Source organism: Talpa europaea, assembly GCF_964194135.1.
Source record: "Talpa europaea genome assembly, chromosome: 2".
Classification (NCBI taxonomy): Eukaryota; Metazoa; Chordata; class Mammalia; order Eulipotyphla; family Talpidae; genus Talpa; species Talpa europaea.
The window spans coordinates 150478406-150503320 of NC_140068.1; the positions used below are offsets into that span (position 1 = coordinate 150478406).

Consider the following 24915-nt stretch of genomic DNA (forward strand, 5'->3'; position numbering starts at 1 on the left):
TTAGAATACGTCATCTGCTTGGTTGTAGGACATGTCCGACTCCACCACGACGCCGATACCTTCACCATTATAATTTCTCTCATTTGAGGTGGCTTCACTGTGACTCTTCTTCCGTTTCAAAGGCTTCCCTTCCTGCGGGTCAGGTGGTTCAAACACGGAAGATCTCACTGTGTTAAGTCCTTCGGCAAAAGGAACCTCAGCCCTGGGTTCAGCAGAACCTGAATGGTGGGCTGGGGGCAAAAGTCTGTCACTGCGTAGTCTTTTCCTTATTTCTTCTTCTTTAGTCTGAAAAGCATTATAGAGAGTGAAAAAAAAAAAAAAGAATAACCTCCAAGCGCTCATTAATATTGCCTGTAATGGACACTGATGGCTTCTCTAGGTCCTTGTCTGTCATTTACCAAACAGGTTGAGCTACTACTATTGAAGGCTACAGACAGAATCACAGAGCTTCTGTCTAGTCCCTGTTTTCTGAGCCGTCACTAGGGAGATGGAAATGAAAGCTGTTAGACCAAAGCTCTGAGGCTGGGTTGCTTTCCAGAAGAGTGGCAACAAGTTAGGGGGATACCAGAGCAAAAGCTGATGGCCTGCATCTCCCACCTTCCACCCTGTCACCCCAAACCCCGCCCCAAGGGAAGTTATTATTTTTTTCATATAAAGAAAACTCCGCAGTGTACTTAGTTCTGAGAGTAAGCTACAGTTTCCTTAGGCGGTCCGATGCACCCAATTCAACCAGTGTCAAGATATTGTTTTATTCCTTCCATACACAGGGTATCAAACATGCAACATAGAGGGCCTCCCCTGGTGGCGCAGCAGTTAAGCACTGGGCTGTGAAGCTGCCCGCAGCCTCTGCAGCACCAGTTCGATCCCTGGCCACCAGGTGAGGGTCCCACATAGCATGGCGGACCTCTCCTGCCACGCCTGCTGCTCCCCTCAGCAGTGTACTTCGTCAGTCTGCCTGTTCTGCTCCCCACTCAGTCTCTGGTGAATTCTCTCACCATCCCGCGCTTCTGACTATACCCAGCGCTTGTATGGATAAATAAATAAATAAATAAATAAATAAATAAATAAATAAATAAATAAATTTAAAAAAAAATGCAACATAGAAAGCAGATAGATCATTTCAAGATGTAAGACGGGGCCTCCTTGGTGGCACAAGGGGTTAGGCACCGCACTATGAAGAGATCCGCAGCCTCTGCAGCACAAGTTCAATCCTCTGGCCGGCCAGGGAGCTACCCACATGGTGCAGCAGACCTCTCCTGTCGCTCCTACTCTCCCCTCAGCAGTGTATTTCGGTAGATCTGCCTGTTCTGTTCCCCACTCTGTCCCTGGTGAATCTTCTCACCTCCCATACCTCTAGCCTGTACCCCAGTTCCTGTATGTATAAATAAATAAACCTTTACAAAAAAATTAAAAAAATGTAATATAGGGCCTCCCTGGTGGCGCAGCGGCTGAGCGCTGGGTTGCGAAACTGCCCGCGGCCTCTGAGGCGCCGGTTCGATCCCCGGCTGCTCCCCGGCCACCAGAGGAGGGTCCCACATGGCGCGCAGACCTCTCCTGCCGCCCGCTGCTCCCCTCAGCAGTGTACTTCGTCAGTCTGCCTGTTCTGTTCCCTGGTCTGGCTCTGGTGAATTGTCTCACCCTCCCGCGCTTCTGACTGTACCCAGTGCGTGTATAAACAAACAAACAAATAAAACATGCCTCTATTAAAAAAAAAATGTAATACAAATCCTTGCAATTTGTCTCAAAGCTGCTGATAGGAGCCCCTGCCTGGAGCTCAGGCGCGATGTACTCGCCCCAGGGAGCATTCCAATACCTTCCTGCGTTCCTCTGCTGCCTGCAACTTCTCGTCTATGTCCTTCATCGTGAAAGCCTTGACTTCCTTTTTGAGTTTAAGTTTTTTCAGTCTGGTTGGCGGTTTTCTCAGTGGCGTGTCTGTCGGGTTTACCTGGAGGAAGATACTTTTTAAAATGGAGAGACAGACATTCATGGGCCAAGGAGAAAGGCAGGAAAAGCAGAATAAACACAATTGAAAATGTCAGTTCTAAATTCTAACCTTTCTATTGGCAGATTTAAAAACAAGATGAATGCACCAATCCCTAAAGATCTAATTCGTGGTGGGCCTCCCTGGTGGCGCAAGGGGTGAAGACGCAACCTATGAAGCTATTGGCAGCCACCGCAGCATGAGTTCAATCCCCGGCCAGGGAGCTACCCACATGGTGCAGCAGACCTCTCCTTTCTCACCAGCTGCTCCCCTCAGCAGTGTGAGGGGATTCAGTCAATCCCCTGTTCTGCTCCCCACTCTGTCTCTGGTGAATCCTCTCACCCCCCACACCTCTGGCCTGTACCCCAGGTCTTGCATGCATAAATAAATAAATCTTTAAAAAATAAGATCTAATTCCTGGTAACCGTAAGGCTAATTTTCAAAGATAAAAATCTTTTAGATTCCCAGACTTATTTATAGGCTATTACCAAAATGATAAAATATGCAAAGATATTTTGAAGCTGGAAAAGAACTCAGGAGAAGAAAAAAAAAAAAAAAACACCTTGGGAATGAATGCAAGAGGGCAAAAGGCCCTGCATGAGCAGTGAATTTTTAATTCAAGATAAAAAGTCAAACTTGATAATTCCTGCATCCCTCTGGGTTCTGCTCTGACTAAGCAAATTAAAATCAGACAGATCAGTAGAAGAAAAAGAACAATGTATGAAGAATCTACATGGCTAAAAGTTCTAGAGTGAACAGAACAAACCGAAGATTAATAGCCTGAGTTAAGGAACAGGATAGGCGCCCGGGGCATTGGAGAGAGTCTCTCAAATGAAGAGGAGAGGGTGACTCAAAGAACAAAACGTGCCTCTAGGTGTTTGCCTGCCATATTAATAAGTTTCTCCAATAAAAAGTTGTGTTTTATTTGTCCCTGGCGTTAACCTTAAATCTGGGCAGTCTTCATTCTTTTGGGTAATGACTGGCTTTCTCTTGAAGCTCATGGGGCTCAATTAACCTTAATTTCACATGCCTGGGTGACATTTATTGGAAAAAGCCTACTCTGGATGTGTTGGGGGTGGGGGGAGCTATTCTGAGTATTCAGAGGGAAATCAATCTTTCAATAACATTCCACACACTGCAAACTATTGTCATTTGGGATAGAGATTAGGTCTTACCACTTTTTGTCTAGTGGAGGAGAAAATTACTTACTAGTAACTCTGCACTGGGCTTTTCACAACTTTCATCACAGCAGAAGGAATCCTCCCAATTTATGTATTTGACTTACCCTTTCACAGTCCAAAGCAATAGGAATGAATTTCTGACCATCATTTCTAGTTATAAAGTAGAATTGTAAAGGGTTTATAAAGAAAGTTTTAATTTACATGCTTTTCTTTTAAAATTAGTTTTTTATATAATATACATTGGTTAGAATGTATATCATATCATTAAAATGGTACTTAAATAATCTCCTAATCCCTGGTTTAATCCCCTGACCCCCGAATCCACTCATTAGCATGAACCATTTTAAAGAATTTGTTGTATATCTTCTCAAACATTCTCTATTTATATACATTTAGCTGTTGAGTACATCAGGAATATTCGGCCAAACATAAATGGAATCATACCATGTACACTGCTCTGAAATTTGCTTTCTTCCCTTAATTTAACACGGGCATCTTGCTCAGTCAGTATATATATATTATATAGATTTATCACAACTTGGGAAGTCCTCGATGGATGCTGAGGCTTCATAATAAAACAAACTGAATATTTTTCTAGATAATTTCTCTAAAGACTTTTAAAGACAAAGGAGCTGTTGCTATTCATTGGAATACCTAAAAGACTGACTCTTCATTCTACAAGACTGAGTATTTTATTTTACTGAAAGGATAAATCAGAGAGGTAATTTAGTATAATAAGAAAGGGTCCCAGATCCAGGCCCAGACAGACCTGGGTTTGAATTCTGCCTTTGCATGAGTTCTAAACTGTAAAGGAAGTTTAATAAGACTTACTTCACAGAATTGCTTTAAATGGGGAACATATATATAATATTATATTATATTAATATATATTATATTTATATATTATTATAATATATAATATTATATATTATATTAAATTTATATACCATATAACACAATTATATATTATATTTATATATTATTATATATAATATATATTATATTATATTTATATATTATTATATCATTATATTTATATATTATATATAATATATATTATAGTAATATATTACAATAATATATTACTATAATATATTAATAAATATAATATAACATATAATATAATACATTATAATATAATACATAGTATATAATATATAATAATAAATCATAGTGTATATAATGTATAATATAATATAATTAAATAATATGATTTATTTTATTTTATATTATATATTATATTATGCATATTAGTCATATATATGTTATATATATAATATAATATATATATATATATTAGTCACTCAGCAGTAAAGGTTACTTTTAGTCAGTGAAAACAGTAGCTTTTCTGTGCCATCACATCAAATCCTAACCAAGGTGTGGTTGTTGTCACAAAAGGGAAGACTAAGAATCCACCCTCAGTGCCAGGGGACAGAGGCCTGGGCTTTATCCTGGTCTTCTGCTAATACTCACTGCATGACCCAAGATGAGACACCTCTTCCCTTTGGACTCAGTTTCCCTCAAATGTCCAAACAGTCGGGATTAAGGCAATGGGTTTCCTCCTAGCTTTAAGATCTCTGATTCTTGGAAAGGCTTTTAAAGGGAAAACATTCATTGAAGTTTGGCCTCAGTTACTGCCTTCAGCTGGTTTTTTGGTCATGAGTTGTTTGCTATGTGAATACAGTACTATTTTGTCAAAACAAGGCCCCCGTCCCATCATTGTATTATTTTTTTCAACAACTAGCTCTTGTTTTTTTTTGTGGCAAAAGCCATCTGCTGAAAAGAGGGACATATTTGCTATGGTGGCTTAAGTACAAAGTATGAAATTAGTATGAAAACAGCTTTTTAGAGGAGTTCACTCAGAAGGCTAAACAAAATATAATGGTAATCCAAGATCCCGTAAGGAAAGACTCCACCATACTCAATGTAGAAGTGTAAACCTTGACTAAAACGATGAGACTGGACCTCTGAGAGAACTTGGGCTTTCTGCTTTGGGGGACAATTCCTGGCCTTTATCTCACAGTGAGGCCTGTGAAATCATGTTCTTCCTCCCTCCTGTGGGAGTTAATCGTAACTGAGCAGCCCTCATCCCCTCTGAGTCTGACATTTTGAGTAAAAGAATTGAAAGATCCAAGGGCAGGTATCTATATTCTTTATGGATTTTACAAAGTTAGGATTTATAAACTGTTGGATTTTAAAATGATGAAAATGATCATATTCTGCTTAGATTGACACTACCAATAAAAAGTCTCAAAACAAATCAGCTTGAAAACTGATAGAAGTTACTAGTCCAGTTACTTAAGAATTCCATCAGATAAATATCGAATGGTTTTACTTATACGGGGAATATAGAGGAATAGAATAAAGGGTCAGGAAAAGATGCAACGTGCAAGCTGACCATAGATGTGAGACATCCAGCAGGGGAGGGATAAGGAGGGGGGTCAAAACAGGGTAGGGAAGAGCACCAGGGACTGTGGTGATGGATCGCGGATGCTGTGGTGGTAGGAGAATTAGAGAGTCTACACCTCAGGGGAGGATTCAAATAATGTCCAAAAATTAACAATGATGTAAGAAAATAAATACATTAATAAAAGTAAATAAATAAAAGCATTCCATCAGCGACTGCCCAATGCAAAAATTCTATGATAAGATTTGGACCTTCTAGCCAACCTAACTTGCATGTCATACTTCTTACTCAGAGTTTTCCTAATTCACTTGTGACCTACAGATGAACCCACCTTGGCTACACTCCCTGATGGGCTTGGTAGCCAACGTTTCCTGCAGGAGTTCTGTTCATTCCAGAAGCCACTGCTGGACCTCCAGGGGAGGGTCACCCAGTATTAACTGGCACTGGTCTTCACCTAGCCAACTTCCTCTTAAAAAACTCCCCATGAGGTTCAGCAAATAATGTTAGAGGCTCTGATGTCATGTGAACTAACTCCCGGACCACACTAGAGGTTACCAAGGACAGAAGTGACCGGAGAAAAATATCAATTTTCACCAGAGACAGGAGGACTCAATAGAGAATTTGCCCTTGTGCCAGGAAACCTAGAATGTGTTATGAAACAGGGAGAAATGAATTTGGGATAAAAGACACCTATAGGGAAAAGCACCTACCTGGATAAAGGAAAGCCAATCATATTTCTCTAGGGAGACCTATATTAACCCATACATACATTTGCATGTGTACACAGAACAACACACAGTGTAACACAGCTGCTGAAGTCGCCTTAGAATGTTTTAAAATATACTGAGTCATTTAACTGATATTTAATTTCTTAATATTTTATGTCTGGCATATCATTATAACTTTTTCCAGGTCTTCTAAGTAATTGTAGGGGAAAAAATGGAAATATTATTAAACAGCTAATGCTTTAAATATCTAGTAAAGATTTTTAGGAAAAAACAGATTTGATAAAAATGGCCAAAAACAAGTCAAATGAAGGGAATCGTAGCAACTATTAGTAAGAGCATGTCCAGAGGGCACTGTAAAATCATGACAGTACTTAATTGAAAGCAAATGATTAAAAAATGACAAAAATTAAGGAAGAAGAAGACAGGCATACTTGTGGTGGACAGAGATACCTCTGTGGACCCCTAGGAAGAAATTGGCTCACAGGGAAGGCCCCTGATTCAAAGCTGAATGGGGGACACTTACTTTTCAGTATCTTTCCATTTTACCTAAAATGTGCCTGAATTAAAGATAATGAGCAGGCTAAGAAGCAGCTCAGTGTCTAAAAATGCCCTTGTATTTAAGTATACTACTGATCTCCAGAAGAAGTCTTATTTTTAAAGGGTGTTCCTATTTATTATTCTATTCTTTTAAATTAATATTTTTTTATTTTTTTATTTTTAGCAACAGAGAGCTAACATTTAGTTGTCTCACTGGACTCAACACACTGTAGTGCTTGCTGATATTAACATCCCCTTTCCGACCACCCTTTGCTTCCCCTCACTTGACTTGTTTTTAGCCATTTTTATCAAATCTGTGTGTTCTTAAAAATCATTACTAGATATTTAAAGCATTAACTGTTTAATAATATTTCCATTTTTTTCCCCTACAATTATTTGGAAGACCTGGAAATTACACAGCACGTCTGGGCCATAGTGATGCTTTGGGTAGGGAGAGAGTGTTATTTCCTTTCTTAATATGGATTCCTTCTCAGCCCTTCAATATTCATTCTTATCTCTTTACACTGACCGCAAAGCTTTTTCCCAAATATGCAAGATGTTTGGTGTCTGACACACTTATGTTTTCAGTTTTTGTTGAATTAAAAAAAAAACACATTACCAAGACACTGAGCAATGCCATTGCTCCATCATGTCCATATGTTTCTTCAATGTAATCTTAGTCCTATAAATGAAATGTGTTATATCCAGGAATATTTTAGAATCCTCTTTCACAATGAATGGGGGCTTCAATTTCAATCTTTATAGTGAATTGGGGTTTTAGGTGAGTTTACTGAAACTTCAGGAAAGTGGTTCTCAGCCCACAGGTGAGCTGCCCACAGGTAAGCACGACCTATAATCCCTTAGATGCTTTCAAAAGCATTCATGCTAGGGCCCAGGCCTCAGCCCTGTCCCAGGTAGGGCCTGGATACCTGGATTTCTGAAATCTTCCTTGGTGATTCGAATGCGCAGGCAGGCTGAGGTCCACTGCATTGCACAACAAAACTTAGAAATGTGCATTACTGCTCTGGCAAGTTGGGCTCATACAAGGACACTTGGGTCGATTCCAAAGCAAAAACAAGACAAAACTGTCCATTCTTAACTACCTCTGATGTCCTGTAACATTTAAATCCTTTTGAGAGCATCCCAATCATGTTCCTGACAACAGTTCCATTTCTATATAATATGAAAACAGTCCCCATCTCTGGATCGCTTAATGATGCTATGGAAAGTCAAGCTGAGTTTCATTTTTAGTAGATACCTCTCTTTCACAATGCAACTATATTAACTAACCTTGCTGGTGCTTTTGCAAGGCCCTGTCTGAATGTAAGTCTGAATGGATGTTTGAATCACCGAAAAGTGTTTTAATGCTATTCCCACTGGCCTGAGCAGCAAAGTTCTTTAAGAAGTTATTATTTCCACAATCTACCCTCCACCACATTGTTCTTTTTCTTCTTTTTCTTTAGCCCCAGTTTATTTATTTATTTTTTTGACCCTCAGAGACTAACAACTAGGAAAAAAATCCTCTCCTGCATATTAAAGACCCATATTGCTCTTAGTACTTTAAAACAAAGATAAGATACTTCAAATGCCTTGGATCATAATAGCATTGCATAAATATAAATTGTCCTGGTATCGACTTCATCTTCCCCTGTCCACCCACTCCGATTATTGGTACTGGACAATATATTGACAAGGTCTTTTCCCCAAATACTCCAAACATTTTCCTTCTTCAAAAGAAAATGCCACTTCAGCTTGAATTCATGAGTTCTCAGCATTCTCTGCACACAGAGAAGGAAATCATCTTTATTTAAACACTAAGTGACTTGGCATTTATGGCAAACTTGATTTAAATAGTCTTTTTATTCCTAATAGACTCTTTCCCTACAACAGAGATTGAAAACCACTCAAGAGCCCTTGATATAATTTGTGGTCTAAATTTCCACTATTTCTACAATATTTCTTTATTTCACTTTCCTTTTTCTGTGTTGTTTTTGTGTTATTTCTTCTTCTCACTTTTCTTCTGTCTATGCAGCCTCAGTGTTGACTTAAAAAATAAAAACCCAAGCAAACAAGAAAACAAACAAAATAACAGCAACAAAACCTCTTTGCAAGTTTCCCCGGAACTTATTAAAAAAATTAAGAACTCAAGACTTTGTCCACAACCAGGTAAAATTAGAATTTAAAAAACTGTTAATATGATGCAAAAATAATGATAAATTAGTTATCATTAACAATTAAAAATTGATGATGAATCATCAAATACAATAACATAACAATTTCAACAATTGCATTATTTCCTCATGTTGGACCTGAACGTGTATATATAAATGTGTAAGTACATGTTTTAGCTTTGGCATTTAGTCTTATGTTCTTAGTGAATAAATCACAGTTTATATGCATTTTATATTTACAATGCTTTGTATATAGGCAATGCTTCATAAAAATTTCTGAAAGACTGAAGGCATGGTGTTTAATGGGACGTTTTGTGTCTCAAATTTAGGAAAACAGAAGCATATTTTATTAGAATCATTAATCATTAATAATAAGGACAATTCCTGAATCAATAGAGAAAAATGCTGTGTGGAGGGTCATTAAAAATCACAGAAGAAAAAACTGGCTTAGATAAATGCCGTCATCTGTGCTTTGGCTTTAAGATACATATCCTAGAAAAGAAAAACTTAGGATCAGTCATACTCTCTGGTTTTTAACTATACACTAATGTTAATTACAAAATTACTTGCCATGACATCATATGATTCTCCATTTCTAAATACTTTGCTGTGGCTTTGTATTATTCCTTGAATGATTAATTCCTCCAGAATGTCTGATGACTTTTGTCGCTCTCGTGTCTCTAGGAGCTGGGATTTATGGATTAATCCATTGGTCACTAGGTCTTCCAAGGAAAAGAAAAAAGAAAGGGAAATATAAGCATGAAGATTTTATCAATCAAATGCTAAAGGAATGTCTTATAAATCATGCTACCAAATTAAATCTTAGTCTCAATCTTCTTACCTAAAGATCTGTTTCTACTATAAATCTTTGTAGTCCTTTGAAGTTCAAATTCTTAATGTTCTTACAGAGGTTACACATCAAAATAATGTCCTGTTTACTTAGCAGATTACATGTTAACATAACAAAAAAGTCTTTTATGTGCTGCTATGTACAACTTTCTTGTTGTAACGACACTTATACACTTGGGTACAACAGCATGGACTCTGCACTAATTATGAAGCTAAACCCCAGCTTGGAATGAGCTATTCTTTCAGTGACTCTCATGAGTTGCAAACAGTTTGGTTTCTATGCTTTGTATACAAAGGAAAAACAGCATGATGTTGCCAAGAGACTTCTAGTTCTGCAACCTTGAGTTTACAATTGCGCCATCTGCTAAATTGACATAAATAAAAGTAGGTCTCATTGAAGAGTCTGAACCAAATCAAAAGTGGAATCTGGTGATATTGGCTACATTTTTTTTTTAGCGATTTTAAAATGAGCACTGAAATAGTTTATAGGGGATTATAAACTGCACTGAGGAGAGAGACCCCACCCCCCACCCCCAGGGCCTTGGCAGTCAGGTATATAAAAAAACAAACAAGCAGTTGTTTCTGTTTCAGCACAGCAATGTACAATTCAGTCTTCAGAAATGAGCTATTTTCTATTTTGTAATCACTAGAAAGTCCTGACAGTATCCAAGTGCATTCCAGAGAGTGCATGGGGCCTTTTTATGACAATTTCTAACCTTGTTGCTTAACAGGGCAGTTTTCATGAATTTATGGTGGGAAGATAGAAATACACACACACACACACACACACACTCTAACCAGATGTCTCTCACTTTAGAATATGAGCCTTCCTGTTTGAAGATATTCCTCTAACTAACCCTGCAAATTCCCTTTATTTTTATAAATTCCCTTTATTTCCTTGCCAGTGCTGTCTTCTGCCCATGTAAGTGTTCGAAATAGAGCTAAAGCTCATTTTGAACTGCTCTATACAATATTGGTACAGAGTAGTAACACATATCTTTCAGATAAATTAACTAGAAACTTGAAACAACAGGGGGAAATTCAACAAAAAAATGGAGAGGTGATTCCTCTTCAAGGAAATAGAAAGATATTTGTGTTCGAAGGTGGGTTTGCAGGGTCACATAATAATAAGTACTGTTTCTTGAGCTCTGCTGTGCCTGGCACTATACTAAATATATTATATGTGACATCTAATTCAAACATAACATTTAACTAAAACATAAACTCTCTGAGAGGTATTATTATCCTTAAAGAGAAACTGATGTGAAAGAGGCTGATTAATTTGCTTAAGTTGAAATGGGTAGTAAATGAAGTAATAGCATTGGAAGCCAAGTCTATGTGACTTTGTTTTTTTTTTTTTTAAAGATTTATTTATATTTATTTATGCATACAAGAACTGGACTGTAGGACAGAGGTGCAGAGGGTGAGAAGATTCACCAGACATAAAGTAGGGAGCAAAATAGGCAGACAGACCGAAAGCACTGCTGAGGGAAGCAGCGGGTGAGGCAGGAGAGGTCTGCTGTGCATGTGGGTCATCATCCGGCCAGGGATTGAACTCAGGCCTCAGTGGCATGAATTAGCGTGATAACACTGAGACTTTAACCCCTGTGCTACCAGGGAGGCCCCAAGTCTATTTGATTTTAACATCCTGCCCTCTACCACCTCACTGCATTCCTTCTCAAATATGTCACATGACCAGCTTCCTCTGGATGTTTTTTTTTAAAGTCATCATTGACATCTGTCCCTAACATAAAATTATTTTAATTAGTTCAAGCCATTCTTTTCTGAGAACACCAAAGTATTTAGCTTGACATTTCCACTAGCTTACTGCACAGAGAGGACCAGATTATGTCAGTCATTTCAACTAATATTCATGATTTTTTGGCACATGGAAGAACATTGAGGGAATGTTTAAAAAAAAACATCGAGTTTCTTTCTGATTATAAAAGTAATACATGGTTTGGGCCTCACTGGTGGCGCAGCGGTTGAGTGCTGGGTTGCGAAGTTGCCAGCAGCCTCTGCAGCACTGGTTCGATCCCCCGGCTGTCGGCAAGGCTCTCTTGCTGCACCTGCTGCTCCCCTCAACAGTGTATTTCGTCAGTCTGCCTGTTCTGTTCCCCACTCTGGCTCCGGTGAATTCTCTCACCCTCCTGCGCTTCTGACTTTACCCAGTGCTTGTATAAATAAATAAACAAATCTTTTTTTTAAAAAAAGTAATACATGGTTTTTACAGTAAACTTGGAAATTTCAGAAGAGTAAAAAAGAAAAGAAAAATGCCCATACTCTTATCATTTAGAGATTACCACTGTTAGTATATAAAATTTGATTTTCAAAAATTTGACATCATACTGAGCATACAGTTTTGATTCCTATGTACTTAACATTTACATTAACATTTGCTTGAGCTATTGGAAATCCCTTTGAAGCATATGTGTAAAGAATGACATCTAGAAGGAAATGTGGGTGAATTCATCTTTAACCTTCATGTAGGCAAAGGCTTTTTGATGTGACTCAACATCCAAATTCAAAAAAGTTTGATAAACTTGGCAAAGCAAAAAAAAAAAAAGTCAAATATAGATATTATTTCTTCCAGATTTGATGTACAAAGCAAGATGCAATATTATTTTTGGTATTCTTGCTAAAGACATATAGCCTCAGGATGGATCAGGGAGCCCCATATTGAGGAACAGTCTACAAAATAAATGACTTAGCTCTCCAAGGTTATAAAAGACAAAGACAATCTGTAGGATTGCTCCAGACTAAAGGAGAGTAAAACCCCATAACAACTAAATTGAACAAGTGATCTTGGGTTAGATCTTCAACCAGAAATCTATAAAGGACATAAAATGAAAAAATCAGAAACTTAAATGTGGTCTGTAGATGAGATAATAGTACTGCATTAGTAATAACTTCCTGATTTTATTCTTATACTGTGATTTGGAAAGAATGTCGTTCTTTTGGGGCCTTCCTCATGGCACAAGGGCTTAAGTCTCAGTGTTAACAAGCTATCTCCAGCCACTGTGGCCTGAGTTCGAGCCCCGGCCCTGGAGCTACCCACATGGCACAGCAGACCTCACCTGTCTCGCCTGCTGCTCCCCTCAGCAGTGTATTTCAGTCAATCTGCCTGTTCTGTGCCCCACTCTGTCTCTGGTGAATCCTCTCACACACACACCTCCACCACCTCTGGCCTCTGGCCTATACCTCAGCTCTTGTATGCATAAATAAATAAATAAAAACAAATCAAAAAAAAAAAAAAAGAAGGGCCTCCCCTGGTGGCGCAGCAGTTGAGCGCTGGGCTGTGAAGCTGCCCGCAGCCTCTGCAGCGCCAGTTCAATCCCTGGCCACCAGTGAGGGTCCCACATGGCACAGCAGACCTCTCCTGCCGTGCCTGCTGCTCCCCTCAGCAGTGCATTTCATCAGTCTGCCTGTTCTGTTCCCCGCTCTGGCTCTGGTGAATCCTCTCACCCTCCCATGCTTCTGACTGTACCCAGTGCTTATACAAAAATAAATAAATAAATCTTTAAAGAAAAAAAAAAAAGAAAAAAGAATGTCCTTTTTAGGAAATACATACTGGTATATTTAGGAATTAAGTATGGTTATGTCTAAAACTTACTCTCTGAAAAAATATACTTATATATGGGGGGCAATATGCTAAAGCAAATGGGATATTAAGGTTAACATTTGTGAAAGAATAGAGGCATTCTTTGAGTAGGGGGAACGTTGCTTAAATCTGAAATTCTTCACCATGAGAACTTTTCAAAAGGAAATACTTGGAAAATTTGAAATTTTTAACAAACATACGCTGCCGATGTAAAAACAGGGATGCAGAAAGGAGGCAGAGGGGAAAACTGGGACTAGAACAGAGCTCAGGGCACTCTGTGTTATTCATTCTGTAATAAGACAGTTCCTGAAAATGCATTCACACTACATTTGGGAAACATGGCCTCTGGCACTTTACTCCCTCCCCAGCTGGGCTTTCTTAGCACTCTCTGGCCTACCTTTAATGCTCTCAACTGGAAGGACACACCTAGGTCCATAGTATTAACACCAAGGCCTCCTTGGTAGTGCAGGGGTTAAAGACAGCACTATAAAGTTGCTGCCAATGCTGCCAAGCCCTGCAGCACGAGTTCAATCCCCGCCAGCCAGGGAGCAACACACATGGCGCAGCAGGCCTCTCCTGTCTCGCCCGCTGCTCCCCTCAGCAGCATATTTCAGTCAGTCTGCCTGTTCCGTGCCCCACTCAGTCTCTGGTGAATCCTCTTATTCCCCCGTCTCTGGCTTGTACCCCATTTCTTGTATGCATAAATAAATAAATCTTTGGAAAAAACCATAGTGTTAACACCAAAGATATTGTTCAAGTCTAAGTGTTATCAATATATGGGTGCTGCAATCTGGGAGGGATCCCCAACAGAAATATCAGGGAGAATAAATTAATGTACTGATTGAACACACAGAGGGAGGATTTGCCCCTGCAAGGCATCTTACTTTCTGCTACTCCATGAGATGTAACATCCTCACTAAATCAGAATCTCAAATCATGGGCAAATAGGAAATTTGGGATAACCCGAGTGTGCCATGGAAATCCAAGGAAAGGAATGTCATTTATTAAACTATCTATTTTTCAATTTTAACTTGTATTTAGGGAAAGAACTAGAATGATGAGGAATGAAATGAAAGCTTTCTCCCCAAATAAGAGTACTTTTCCTTGAGTGCTGTTTAGTTCAATTTGTTTCAAAGGCTGGTAAAATATCAAGAACTCTTAAATCAATGCCTGGGAACTCAAGCAAAGCATAAACAAACCATAGGAAAAAACACCAATCGTTTCAGAAGAGCTCACCAGGTTATAATTGCTTTGTTTATGTTTTTGAAAGATTCTTTTAATGTATATTTGCTGATGCTTTGGATGGAGGGAGACAGGAGCCACAGACTGATGTAGGTTTTATTTATTTTCTCAAATAAATAAACATAAGCTGTTTCTCTGGGGAAAATGTTAACATATGGGAGTTTAAAGGAATTAAACCAAAGTCTGTTCAGTTCCTATTCCCAAGGCCTGATCTCAACCACCAGTGAGGGGTTAGTTTCTATGGGGAAAAAAAAATTTTAAATACTTCATGGATAAGAAGATAAATGGTTAGAATTATTTACTCACATGATGTAGCCCTAAGGCTAAAGTCTAATGATTAGCGACCTTGCTCTTTAGGGTACTGTCTGGCTCACAAAACTGTGAAAAATGGGTCACTAGACACTTAATATAAAATATATTTAAAGAACCAGTACTTCGTGGCCATCAGCACGAAGGGATTTTTACCTGAATTCACTTTTCCATTTCTTTCACTAGAACATGGAGAACTTTCTGGAATGGTTCCAGGCAAGCTTCCTAACTGGTCCTGTTTTCCCAGGCCTTCAGGGCTGCCCACGATGTCTCTGCTCAGGGCAGCTTCAGTTTGGGGTCTGCAATTCTCCCTGGAATGAGTCATGCCAGCATCAGCCTATGAAAGGAAAATAGTCTTGTGAATCAAGATTTCTTAGAAAATGTCTTTCTGGAAAACAAAAACTATGCTGTAAGATCTGTTTTATGAGTATGTAGCCCAAGAAGCATCTGTGGCACTATGACACTAAGGGTACTATGGCAGAAGGGACTTTGCAGATGTGATTAATTTAAGGACAATGAAGCAGGGAGGTAGTCCACGATTATCCAGATGGGTGCAAAGTCCTCACAAGAGCTGCATAAGCCATTTCCTTGTAAAACCTTTCTCGCCTTGTTTGTTCTTTTGCCCTCCTCTCTATTCATTCATCTTATTGCCTGTAATGTTTTGGTAGAACACTGATTAATAAAGAAATGCAGTAGAAAAAAGAAATACCATTCCTTAGGCCTCAGCACTATTAACACCTTCCATGTTTGACTCCAGATGTGTTTGTGCATATAAATATTTTAAAGTACATTAAAATTGACCACTAATTACATGAAAAGAAGTTCGCTACCATTAGGCATTGGAGATGCTAATAAAACCACAATAAGCTCCCACTTCACACCTACTAGAAGGACTGTAGTGAATAGACACATCATAGGAACATACGCAAGGGCATAGAGAAATCAGGACGCTCATACAATGTTGTCAGAGAGAAGAGTTGATGCAGTTACCTTGGCAAATAGTTTGAGAGTTCATCAAAGAGTTAAACATAGAGTTACCAGATGACCAAAAGTTCTATTCCAATGTATATACCCCAGCAAGATAAAAATATAGTCACGAAAACTCATCCATAAATGTTCATTATTATTCATAGCATCTAAAGAGTGGGGACAACCCAAATGTCCATCAACTGATACATGTATAATTTAAATGTGCTATATATCCCTACAGAGGAACATTATACAGGAATAAAAAAGAATAAAGTACCAATAGATGTTGCAACATAGATGACACTTACAAACATTATACCGTGAAAAGTCACAAGGATCACTCCATTTGTATGAACTATTCCAAATGAACAAATTAATAGAAGAAAACATAGATTTAGTGTTTGCTTAGAAAGTGGGGGTTTGCTGCTAATGGAAGGTGGTTCTTTTAGGGAAGACACAAGTGTTCTAAAACTGGATAGTGATGATGACTGTGAATTGTACATTTTAAATGGATGAGTCATGTGATAAGTGGGTTATATGTCAATAATGGCATTTGCAAATAAAATCAGATTATATGTTAAATGATAATCTATTTCTGTTTTTTTCCATTAACAGTATTTACCTATCCCAGTCCACAGAGGTCTATCTCATGCTATTTAATGGTAAGGAGGAGTTGTTTATTTGACTATTGTATTACAGTCCATTAAGTAATTATATCACTATTTATTTAGCCAATTCCTACTGGAATATATCTGGGTTGTTTTTAACTTTTCAATATAAAAAACAGTGCAGGCATAATAACCATGAATATATAATACCACAAATTCACCCAATTACTCCGAGAAACAATTCCTGGATGTGACATTCTGGATCGAAAGACTTTCCTGTTTTGTATTAAACTGTTTCTAAAGGGTCATCCATAAATCCCACTTTTTCCTTTTAAGGATGTTATATTTTTTTATATAACCTCACTCTACTGCTCGTGGAGTTCAAAGTACACTCAACAGAGCCTATGTGTGATTTCACGACGACTGGCTCCAAATGCTGGTCCATGTCAAAGTTGTCAAAGTCCATGAGAAAAATGTAACAAGTTTTTCATAAAGCTAAGCTCAATTTCAAGAACTGGCATTTATGTTGGGGGGTGTTCAATAGGACTATGTTCAGAAAAACTATAACCTCCTTGACCCTTCTTCCGGCACTGGATCTTCTTTCTTTCTTTCTTTTTAAGATTGATTTATTTATGCATATTTATTTATTTATGCAACTAGGGTACAGGCCAGAGGTGTGGGGAGGGGGTGAGAGGATTCACCAGAGACAGAGTAGGGAGCAGAACAGGCGGATCCACTGAAGTACACTGCTAAGGGAGTAGTGGGCAAGACAGGAGAGGTCTGCTGTGCCATGTGGGTAGCTCCCTGGCCGGGGATCAAATTCATGCTACAGAGGCTGCGGATAGCTTTATAGTGCTGTGCTTAACCCCTTGCGCCACCAGGGAGGTCCCTGGCCCTTCTTTCATTGCTTGGGTTGCAACTTTCCCCCTCCTTATTGAATGGAAGCCAAGACTTCTAGTAGATTTATCAACCAACAGTTCCATCTAAGACACACTTACCAGAGGAAGCCACCTCTGTGTACCTAAAAGAACATAAGTATCGATTACAGTGTATTATCTCCTGCCTTTTCTTTTTACATCTATTGATTTTATCTTTGGACCTAAAGGGTGTCCTTTCTCCCTGGAGTCTTCACAGGGCCTCAGAACTCTACTCTCCAAGCCTGATTTGTAGCACAACCCGTTTTATTGGCATGTTTGTATCTTGTTGAGGGCAGTGAGAGGAGTTTAAGAGGAGAAGATGCTTAAAATGGGTCTTCAGGAGGGAGTTTCTAGAGGGCATGGGGATAAGTTCATTCTAGATAAACACAAGCAGATACATGCAAGTAAGGGATATGAAGCAATGTTACATGTCCAGGAACTTGACTTTTTTCTAGCGTAGTAGAAATGGATTGAGATAGAATGTGGTAAGTGCTGGAGAGGTGGGAAGGGAAGTCTTTTGTGACAATGCAATATAAAAACCTTTGTAAGGTTTGTATACATGAAAGTAAAATAAAATGACCATGTGTTCTTTTTCTTTTTCTTTTTTGTTTGTTTGTTTGTTTGTTTTGGTTTGTTTTGATGATCACTCTGGGGTTAGTACAAATGAAGGTGCTGAAGGAATCACAGAACAAGGCAACCTGTGGATGGTTATTGGAATTGTCCGGATGAAATCTGGTTAAACATGAACCAGTACATTGGCAGGGAACATGGATGAAAGAGGTGGGTCCAGAAATATCAGGCAGGTACATTACAGACCTGTCAGAACTTCAATTTGAGCCCTTCTAGCTTCAATAGAGTTCTCCTAGCTCTAAACTATGACTCTAGGCACTGAACAGAAACCTTTCCTTTAGCAAAACAATATAAAATGGGACATTGATGTGAAAGTCTTGGTACTTGCACAATAAAAAATCATTCAGGTTTTCAAAACCTAAACACATTTGACCACTTTCTGGAACCACGCCAGTTTGGAGTCTCTCAGAGACTAGGGAGAAATCACAACAGCTAGGTTACATGGCCCCATCGCTGCCCATAATTCGATTAGCAATTCTTGCATCTTCTTAGGGAGACTCGCCTGGCTCCATATCACTGTGCTTATATAACAAGATCACTCCAGCTAAAGCTACATCAGTTCATTGTGCCGACAGTTAATTCATTCTGTGTGTCACTGACAATTAATTCACTCTGTGGCTCAGGACGACACAGGAAACTATGAAAATCAACCAACTGAATAAGCAAACAAGTAAGCAACAAAACCTCAACGAATGTGAAATGTGAATCAGCACGAGGAGAAAACCCAAGAGCAACTGTGTGCTTTTCCCTACTTTCTCCATCTGTCATTCTTCACAGAATGACATTCTTCCCAATAACCAGCCAAGCCAGGAAAAGATTCTTTACATATGATGTCAAATGTTCTTATATATCTATTTTTAAGGATTTATTTATTTATGCATACAAGAGCTGGGGTGTAGGCCAGAGGTGCAGGGGGTGAGAGCATTCACCAGAGACAGAGTTGAGAGCAGAGCAGGTGGCTCTACCAAAATACACTGCTGAGGGGAGCAGCAGGTGAGACAGGAGAGGTCTGCTGCACCATGTGGGTCAGCTCCCTGGCAGGGGATCCAACTCATGCTGCAGTGGCTGCACTTAGCTTCATAGTGCTGAGACTTAACCCCTTGTGCCACCAGGGAGGTCCTGCTCTTATATTATTATGTAAAAATAATCATTGTGTCAGACAGGGTCTCCTCTTGCTGGGCTATATGTAACTATGAGTTCAAAGGAAAAAAGAGATGCTGTCTGATGCTGTTTTCAGAGGCTCCCAGTTGATGATGAAGGTGTTTAGAGGCTGTTCTTAGACTGAAAATGCTCAAATCTTCTCTCAGTTCGAACGTAGGCATTTTGTTTGTTGCAATTGTTAAGTCAGTTAAGTTTTTTTAGTTCTCCACTGTTCTTTCAGAGGCTCCCAGTTGATTCTGAAGGGGAAGATTGTGTTGGACATTCTCGTCTTTCCAAGTGAACTGTTAAAACCCAATATCTGCAGTGATAGTTTGAAAGGTATTTTCATATATTTCTTCTGTTTTTCAGAGCTCTCATTTTTTGAAACTAGCAAAGCACTGAGTTATGCCCAAAGGCTAATTTTGCCATTAACAGTTCCCAGAACTGGAAGAAGTTAACTGACTTAACAACTGCAACAAACAAAATGCTTACATTGGAACTGAAAGATTTGAATATTTTCAGTCTGAAAATGCCTTTCCACGAAGGTTTTCTATCAACTACAACTCAGACTAGATTTCAATGGCACAACCCTGAATGACTTCCCCTTGGTTTCATCAAAGCTACTAATCCAGTCCTTAGCAAGGATCTTTATCCATTTATTCCTGTTCAGATACAGTGTGCCTTCAGGCCCTTGAGTGTCCAAAGCTGAAATTGCAGCAGATGAAAACAACCTTTCAGCATAAAATAACATATTCTGATCTTCACTTTCCAGAGGAGAAATTTAAGGCTTTTTCATTTTGAAAACAAAGAATGTCTTTTAAATGTGTTATCTACATGCAACACATTCTGGAAATTTTAACCCAATTTCATAATCTAGACTTGAGCATAAACATAGTTCAAAGACCAAATACATTTACAAATTAATTAGATCTATGCCTCTCAGGGCTGTGGCAAAACAGCTTTCTTGCTCGAGTTTGCATGCAGAGTAAATATTTCACAGGATTGGGAAATCTGTGTTTGGTGGTACTGGAGGAGGGTAGGAGGTAGCTGGAAGGGTGTTCTATCCTTGAGATAAAGTTGTAGCAGAACAGATTCAAAGTGTTTCTGCATTTCATATCAATTTTATTTTATATTTCATTGTCTTGGTGTTACAAAAATTTTAATCAATTTTAGAATTGAAAAACTGTGAATTTTAAGCTTACAGCTATGTATGGGAATAATCAGCATTCCCAAAAAAAGGTATTCTTTTTAACTTAAACAAGTTTTTTTGTTTGTTTGTATTTTTGGTATGGAGGCATCATCACGCTGTTTCCTAAAGATTTTGGGAAACAAATTTGCCCAATAGCTTGAAGGAGGTGATTTGTCAAGGTACCCTAGGGCTGGGACCTCTTTAAATCAAATTATTGGCAGGTACATTTTATAAATATATTTGTTGACATATAGGAAGTATTTGTTTTTCAAAATTTAATTTCTTGTAGTTTACTTTTAATGACTAATAATAACGATCAACCATCAAAAAACACTGAGAAATATGATCTCTTAAAAAATTAAATTAAGAAGTAATTTAACAACAATAAACAAGAAATTTCCTGTCAATGATTAGGGCAATGCTGTGAAGGATCCTTAGGGATCATCTATTCCGATCTAGTCTCTTCCCTTTTAAAAAAAGTAGGAAACTTTGAGTCAATCACAAAGAAGGATAATATTTCCCAGCTAAGAAAAGTTCTACATTTTTTAATGCATTATTTTATTATAGTAGCTTCCCACCACTTTAGACTAAGACAGAAGCAAAGAAACAGCCTGTGGGTAGGTTTCAAGAAGTTTGATTCTGAATATTTTAAAGTTGTGAGCTAAGAAACATCAATATTTCACACAAGCAAACATGTTCATCTCATTTTAAAGACACTGCTGAATTACTGAACTCTCAGTGCTATGCATTTATGAAGATAGCAAAAACACTGCTATCCTTATATAGAGTGTTTAATTAATAACCAAACCTTTCCCAGATCAGATTTCCAAAGTCAAGTGCTTGGTGTCAGAAAAGAGCTCTATGTGTGAGTAGACTCTTGAGCCTATTTTCAGGACATTTTAATATTGAATAACAAGACTGTCACTAGTCTTGTTATGTGACTTGGAGACAAGAAGACACTAAGGAGTTGGCGGAACTGGGAGGGACATGAAATCACTCAAGAAATATTCATCAGTGTCTGGTTGACACTGGGCACTGTAGTAAGCACCGGAGATACAAAGATTAAAAAAACAGTTCCTGTTCCCAAGAAAGTAACAGCTCAGGAGGAGAGGCAACCATGGAAACAAAGAAATTAGGTACATATTTATAATGTGGCTCAAGAAGAGGGAGCCAAGTGGGCCCCTCTGGTGGCCTAGGGGTTAAGTCTCAGCATCATCATCACTAAGACCTCAGTTCTATCCCTGGCCAGGGAGCTAAGCCACATATGGCACAGCAGACCTCTCCTGTCCCACTCCCTGCTCCCCTCAGCAGTGTATTTCAGTAGATCCTCCTGTTCTGCTCCCCGCTCTGTCTCTGGTGAGTCCTCTCACCAACCCCTCTACCCCCACACTTCTGGCCTATACCTCAATTCTTCTATGCAAAAAAATTTTAAAAAGAGAGAAGAGAAGCTCTGAAAGTGGATGCAAAATCATGTAAGTAGAAACAGAATGAGTTTGGTTAACTAATTACAAGTTTTGACTGAAATATGTGAGTGTGTAGAAAGATGAGACTGGAGAATATGACAGGAATCAACTCAAAGATGGCTAATAAGACATGCTAAGGACTTAATATTTTATATTATAAATAACTGCCATAATAATAATAATTGAATTAACTATTTTTTTTAAAAGATTTATTTATTTATACAAGCACTTGGTACAGTCAGAAGCGCGGGAAGGTGAGAGACTCCACCAGAGCCAGAGTGGGGAACAGAACAGGCAGAAGGACCAAAAGCAATGCTGAGGGGAGCAGCGGGAAAGTCAGGAGAGGTCTGCTTCGCCATGTGGGACCCTCGCCGGCTTCTGGGGATCGAACCAGCACTGCAGAGGCTGCTGTGCCATGTGGGAATCTCCCTGGCTGAGCCGGGAATCGAACCCTTGCTGCAGAGGCTGTGGACAGCTTCACAGCGCTGCGCTCAACCCGCTGCGCCACTAGGGGAGGCCAAATTAATGCATTTTTGGAAAAAGTGAATAAAAGTGTTCCTACATATTAGTCCAAAGTAATAATGAATAATAAAGATGACTAAAGTATTCGCAAGAAGTCCACATACCTAGGAGAGAGAGGCGCTTCTTACTTGTCATGTGATAAGATGACAAAAGAGAGCCACAGCAGTGGGGTTTGGGCTAACCCTTTAACACCAAGGGAGCTCATCAGGCTGAGCGGGAGCTCATTGCACCCAGCAGCACGGGGAATGGCATGGGGCGTGAGGCGGCCTGGAGTAACTGAGCAGTGCAGGTTCTTGGTTTGGCAGAGTGAGTACCAGGAGGGAGAGGAACAGCAGAGAGGGTGGCATTGGAGGATCCGCGAGGACACATGTAAAGGGCTCACTCCCGGAATTGTTTTTCTTAGGAATACAGATCGCAGTGTGGAAGGCAGACTGGCTAGGACGGCAATTAGAGAGGCAGAAAGACCCACGAAGAGGTAACAGGCCCCAGGGAGCAGGCAGCAGCAGTTGGGATAGAAAGAAGAAAGCAACTAAGACCGTGGACATCTGGACACAGGCTTCCCCTAAGGCACCGGGGACTGATCCTGGGTTTCGGCCTCGACCAACTTGGTGTTTGTGTTTTGATGTACTCCAAGAGTCCAGCAGATGGACCTCACACACAGTGGGTGCTGTGCAACTGCACTGAATAGTGTCTTGCACATGGGCTGCTGAGAAAAAGTATGAGCTCTTTAAGCCATAGTTCCAGAAATGCCCTTGAGGAAGGGTGACCGTAATCCTCTTTTGCTATGAGCAGTATGGACTAAAATCAGACTGGGCAAAATTATTAATAGTGTTCCCGTTCACTCTCAAAAGTGTCCTCTTTTTTGGGCCTCCCTGGTGGCACAAGGGGTTAAGTCGCAACCTAGGAAGCTATTCACATCCACTGCAACACGAGTTCAATCCCCGGCCAGGGAGCTACCCACATGGTGCAGCAGACCTCTCCTGTCTCGCCCGCTGCTCCCCTCAGCAGTGTATTTTGTCAGTCTGCCTGTTCTGCTCCCCACTCTGTCTCTGGTGAATCCTCTCAGCCTCTGCACCTCTGGCCTGTACCCCGGTTCCTGTCTGCATAAATAATTTTTTTTAAGTATCCTTTTTTGATGATAAATCGTAGGGTAACTTTATCTGTGGGTGACCCCTCGTGAAGGGCTCTTGCAGGTCCTGTTTATGGCATCTTTTTGGTGGTGATGGTGTAAGAAACAATGCCCCCCCCCCCACTTCTTCTTTGAGCAACCTACCCCTCAATTCCCTTCAGGACCCCAGAGGAATTACAGGGGATGCAGCCTTGAGGGGGTCGTGCAAACAGCAGTGAAAAGCACATTTTGAAAATAAGATGCTGTATCTCCAGCACCGTCCCCTGACAAGCTGTGCATCCTCTGGCCCTACAAGAGTCTCCTGTGGGAGTTAAGAGGACCAAGGCAGATGGTTTCTGCCGTCTCTTCCAGATCGAAGTCGTTCCCCAAGGACCTACTTTGCGGAAACCAAAACCTGCTAACTCCCAGGAACACCCCTGAGCATCACCACCAGCCCCGGCCCCGCGCGCCCAACAAGCCGCTTATCCAGTTACTCCCTCCGGGAAGTTACCGGCCCTTGAGGCTCTTAAAACACAACCAGCCCCCAGGCTAGTCCTGCTGAGCTCGGGTGCGGGCTGAGCCCGCCGACACCGGCTGGATCGGGTCATTCCCAGGCCGCCCACCCCGCCCACCCCGCTGGCCGCGCGCTCCGACCCTGCGGGCGGACCCCGGCTGCCCCCGAGCCTGGCGCGGAGAGGCCCAACTTCTATGCCTGCTGGAGTTTGCTGGTTTTACCTTGAGGCCCTCTTCCCAGACCTTCTTGGGCGCAGGGACCCGTCTCTGCTCTCCAGCAGGCTGGGAATGTCCGCAGCCCATGCTGCGCCCTGCGCGCGCCTCCTCCCGCGGGCCGTGGCCGCGCGCCCTGCTGCGCCCCGGAGCCCGGGAGCCCCCGGTCTGCGCCCCCGCGCCCCGGGCTGTGCACCCTGGTCCCGGCGCTCGGCACCTCTCTCCTCTCCCTCCTCCCGCACTGAAAGGCTCGGCAGGAGGCGCCCCGCACCTGGGCAGTTGCCGGGAACTGTTGCCACAATAAACGGCATCACGCGGACCTGGCACCTGCACCTGGCACCTGGCACCTGGGAGGCGATGGGATTTTTGGAGCTGGAAACTGCAAGATCGGCGGCGTCTAAGTCACGACCGGGAGGCAAGTTGCACACCTCTCCAGAGCTGAGGGAGGGGAGAGGCTGCTGGAGCCCAAGCTGGTTTTAAAAGGATGGAGGAACCAAATAAGAGATCAAGGGGTGGGGTGGGGGGGGGGGAGTAACTATATTAAAGTAAAAATCAAAATCAACAGGCACATCTGTTGATCAGAGACGTTCTGTAGGGGAGGCGGGAGAGGGATCGGGTTGGGATTATGGTGACGGTG

General features: G+C 40.5%; 1 protein-coding gene across 1 annotated transcript; it reads right to left on the reverse strand.

The window, feature by feature from the left end:
* STMND1 (stathmin domain containing 1) lies at positions 1-24368 on the reverse strand (the record flags this gene model as incomplete). Its single annotated transcript, XM_084228024.1, has 5 exons — positions 1-285; positions 1814-1945; positions 9576-9727; positions 15163-15343; positions 24288-24368. The coding sequence occupies 5 exons, from the start codon at positions 24366-24368 to the stop codon at positions 1-3; spliced, it is 831 nt and encodes a 276-aa protein (XP_084084150.1).
* Between the last annotated feature and the right edge of the window lie 547 nt (positions 24369-24915).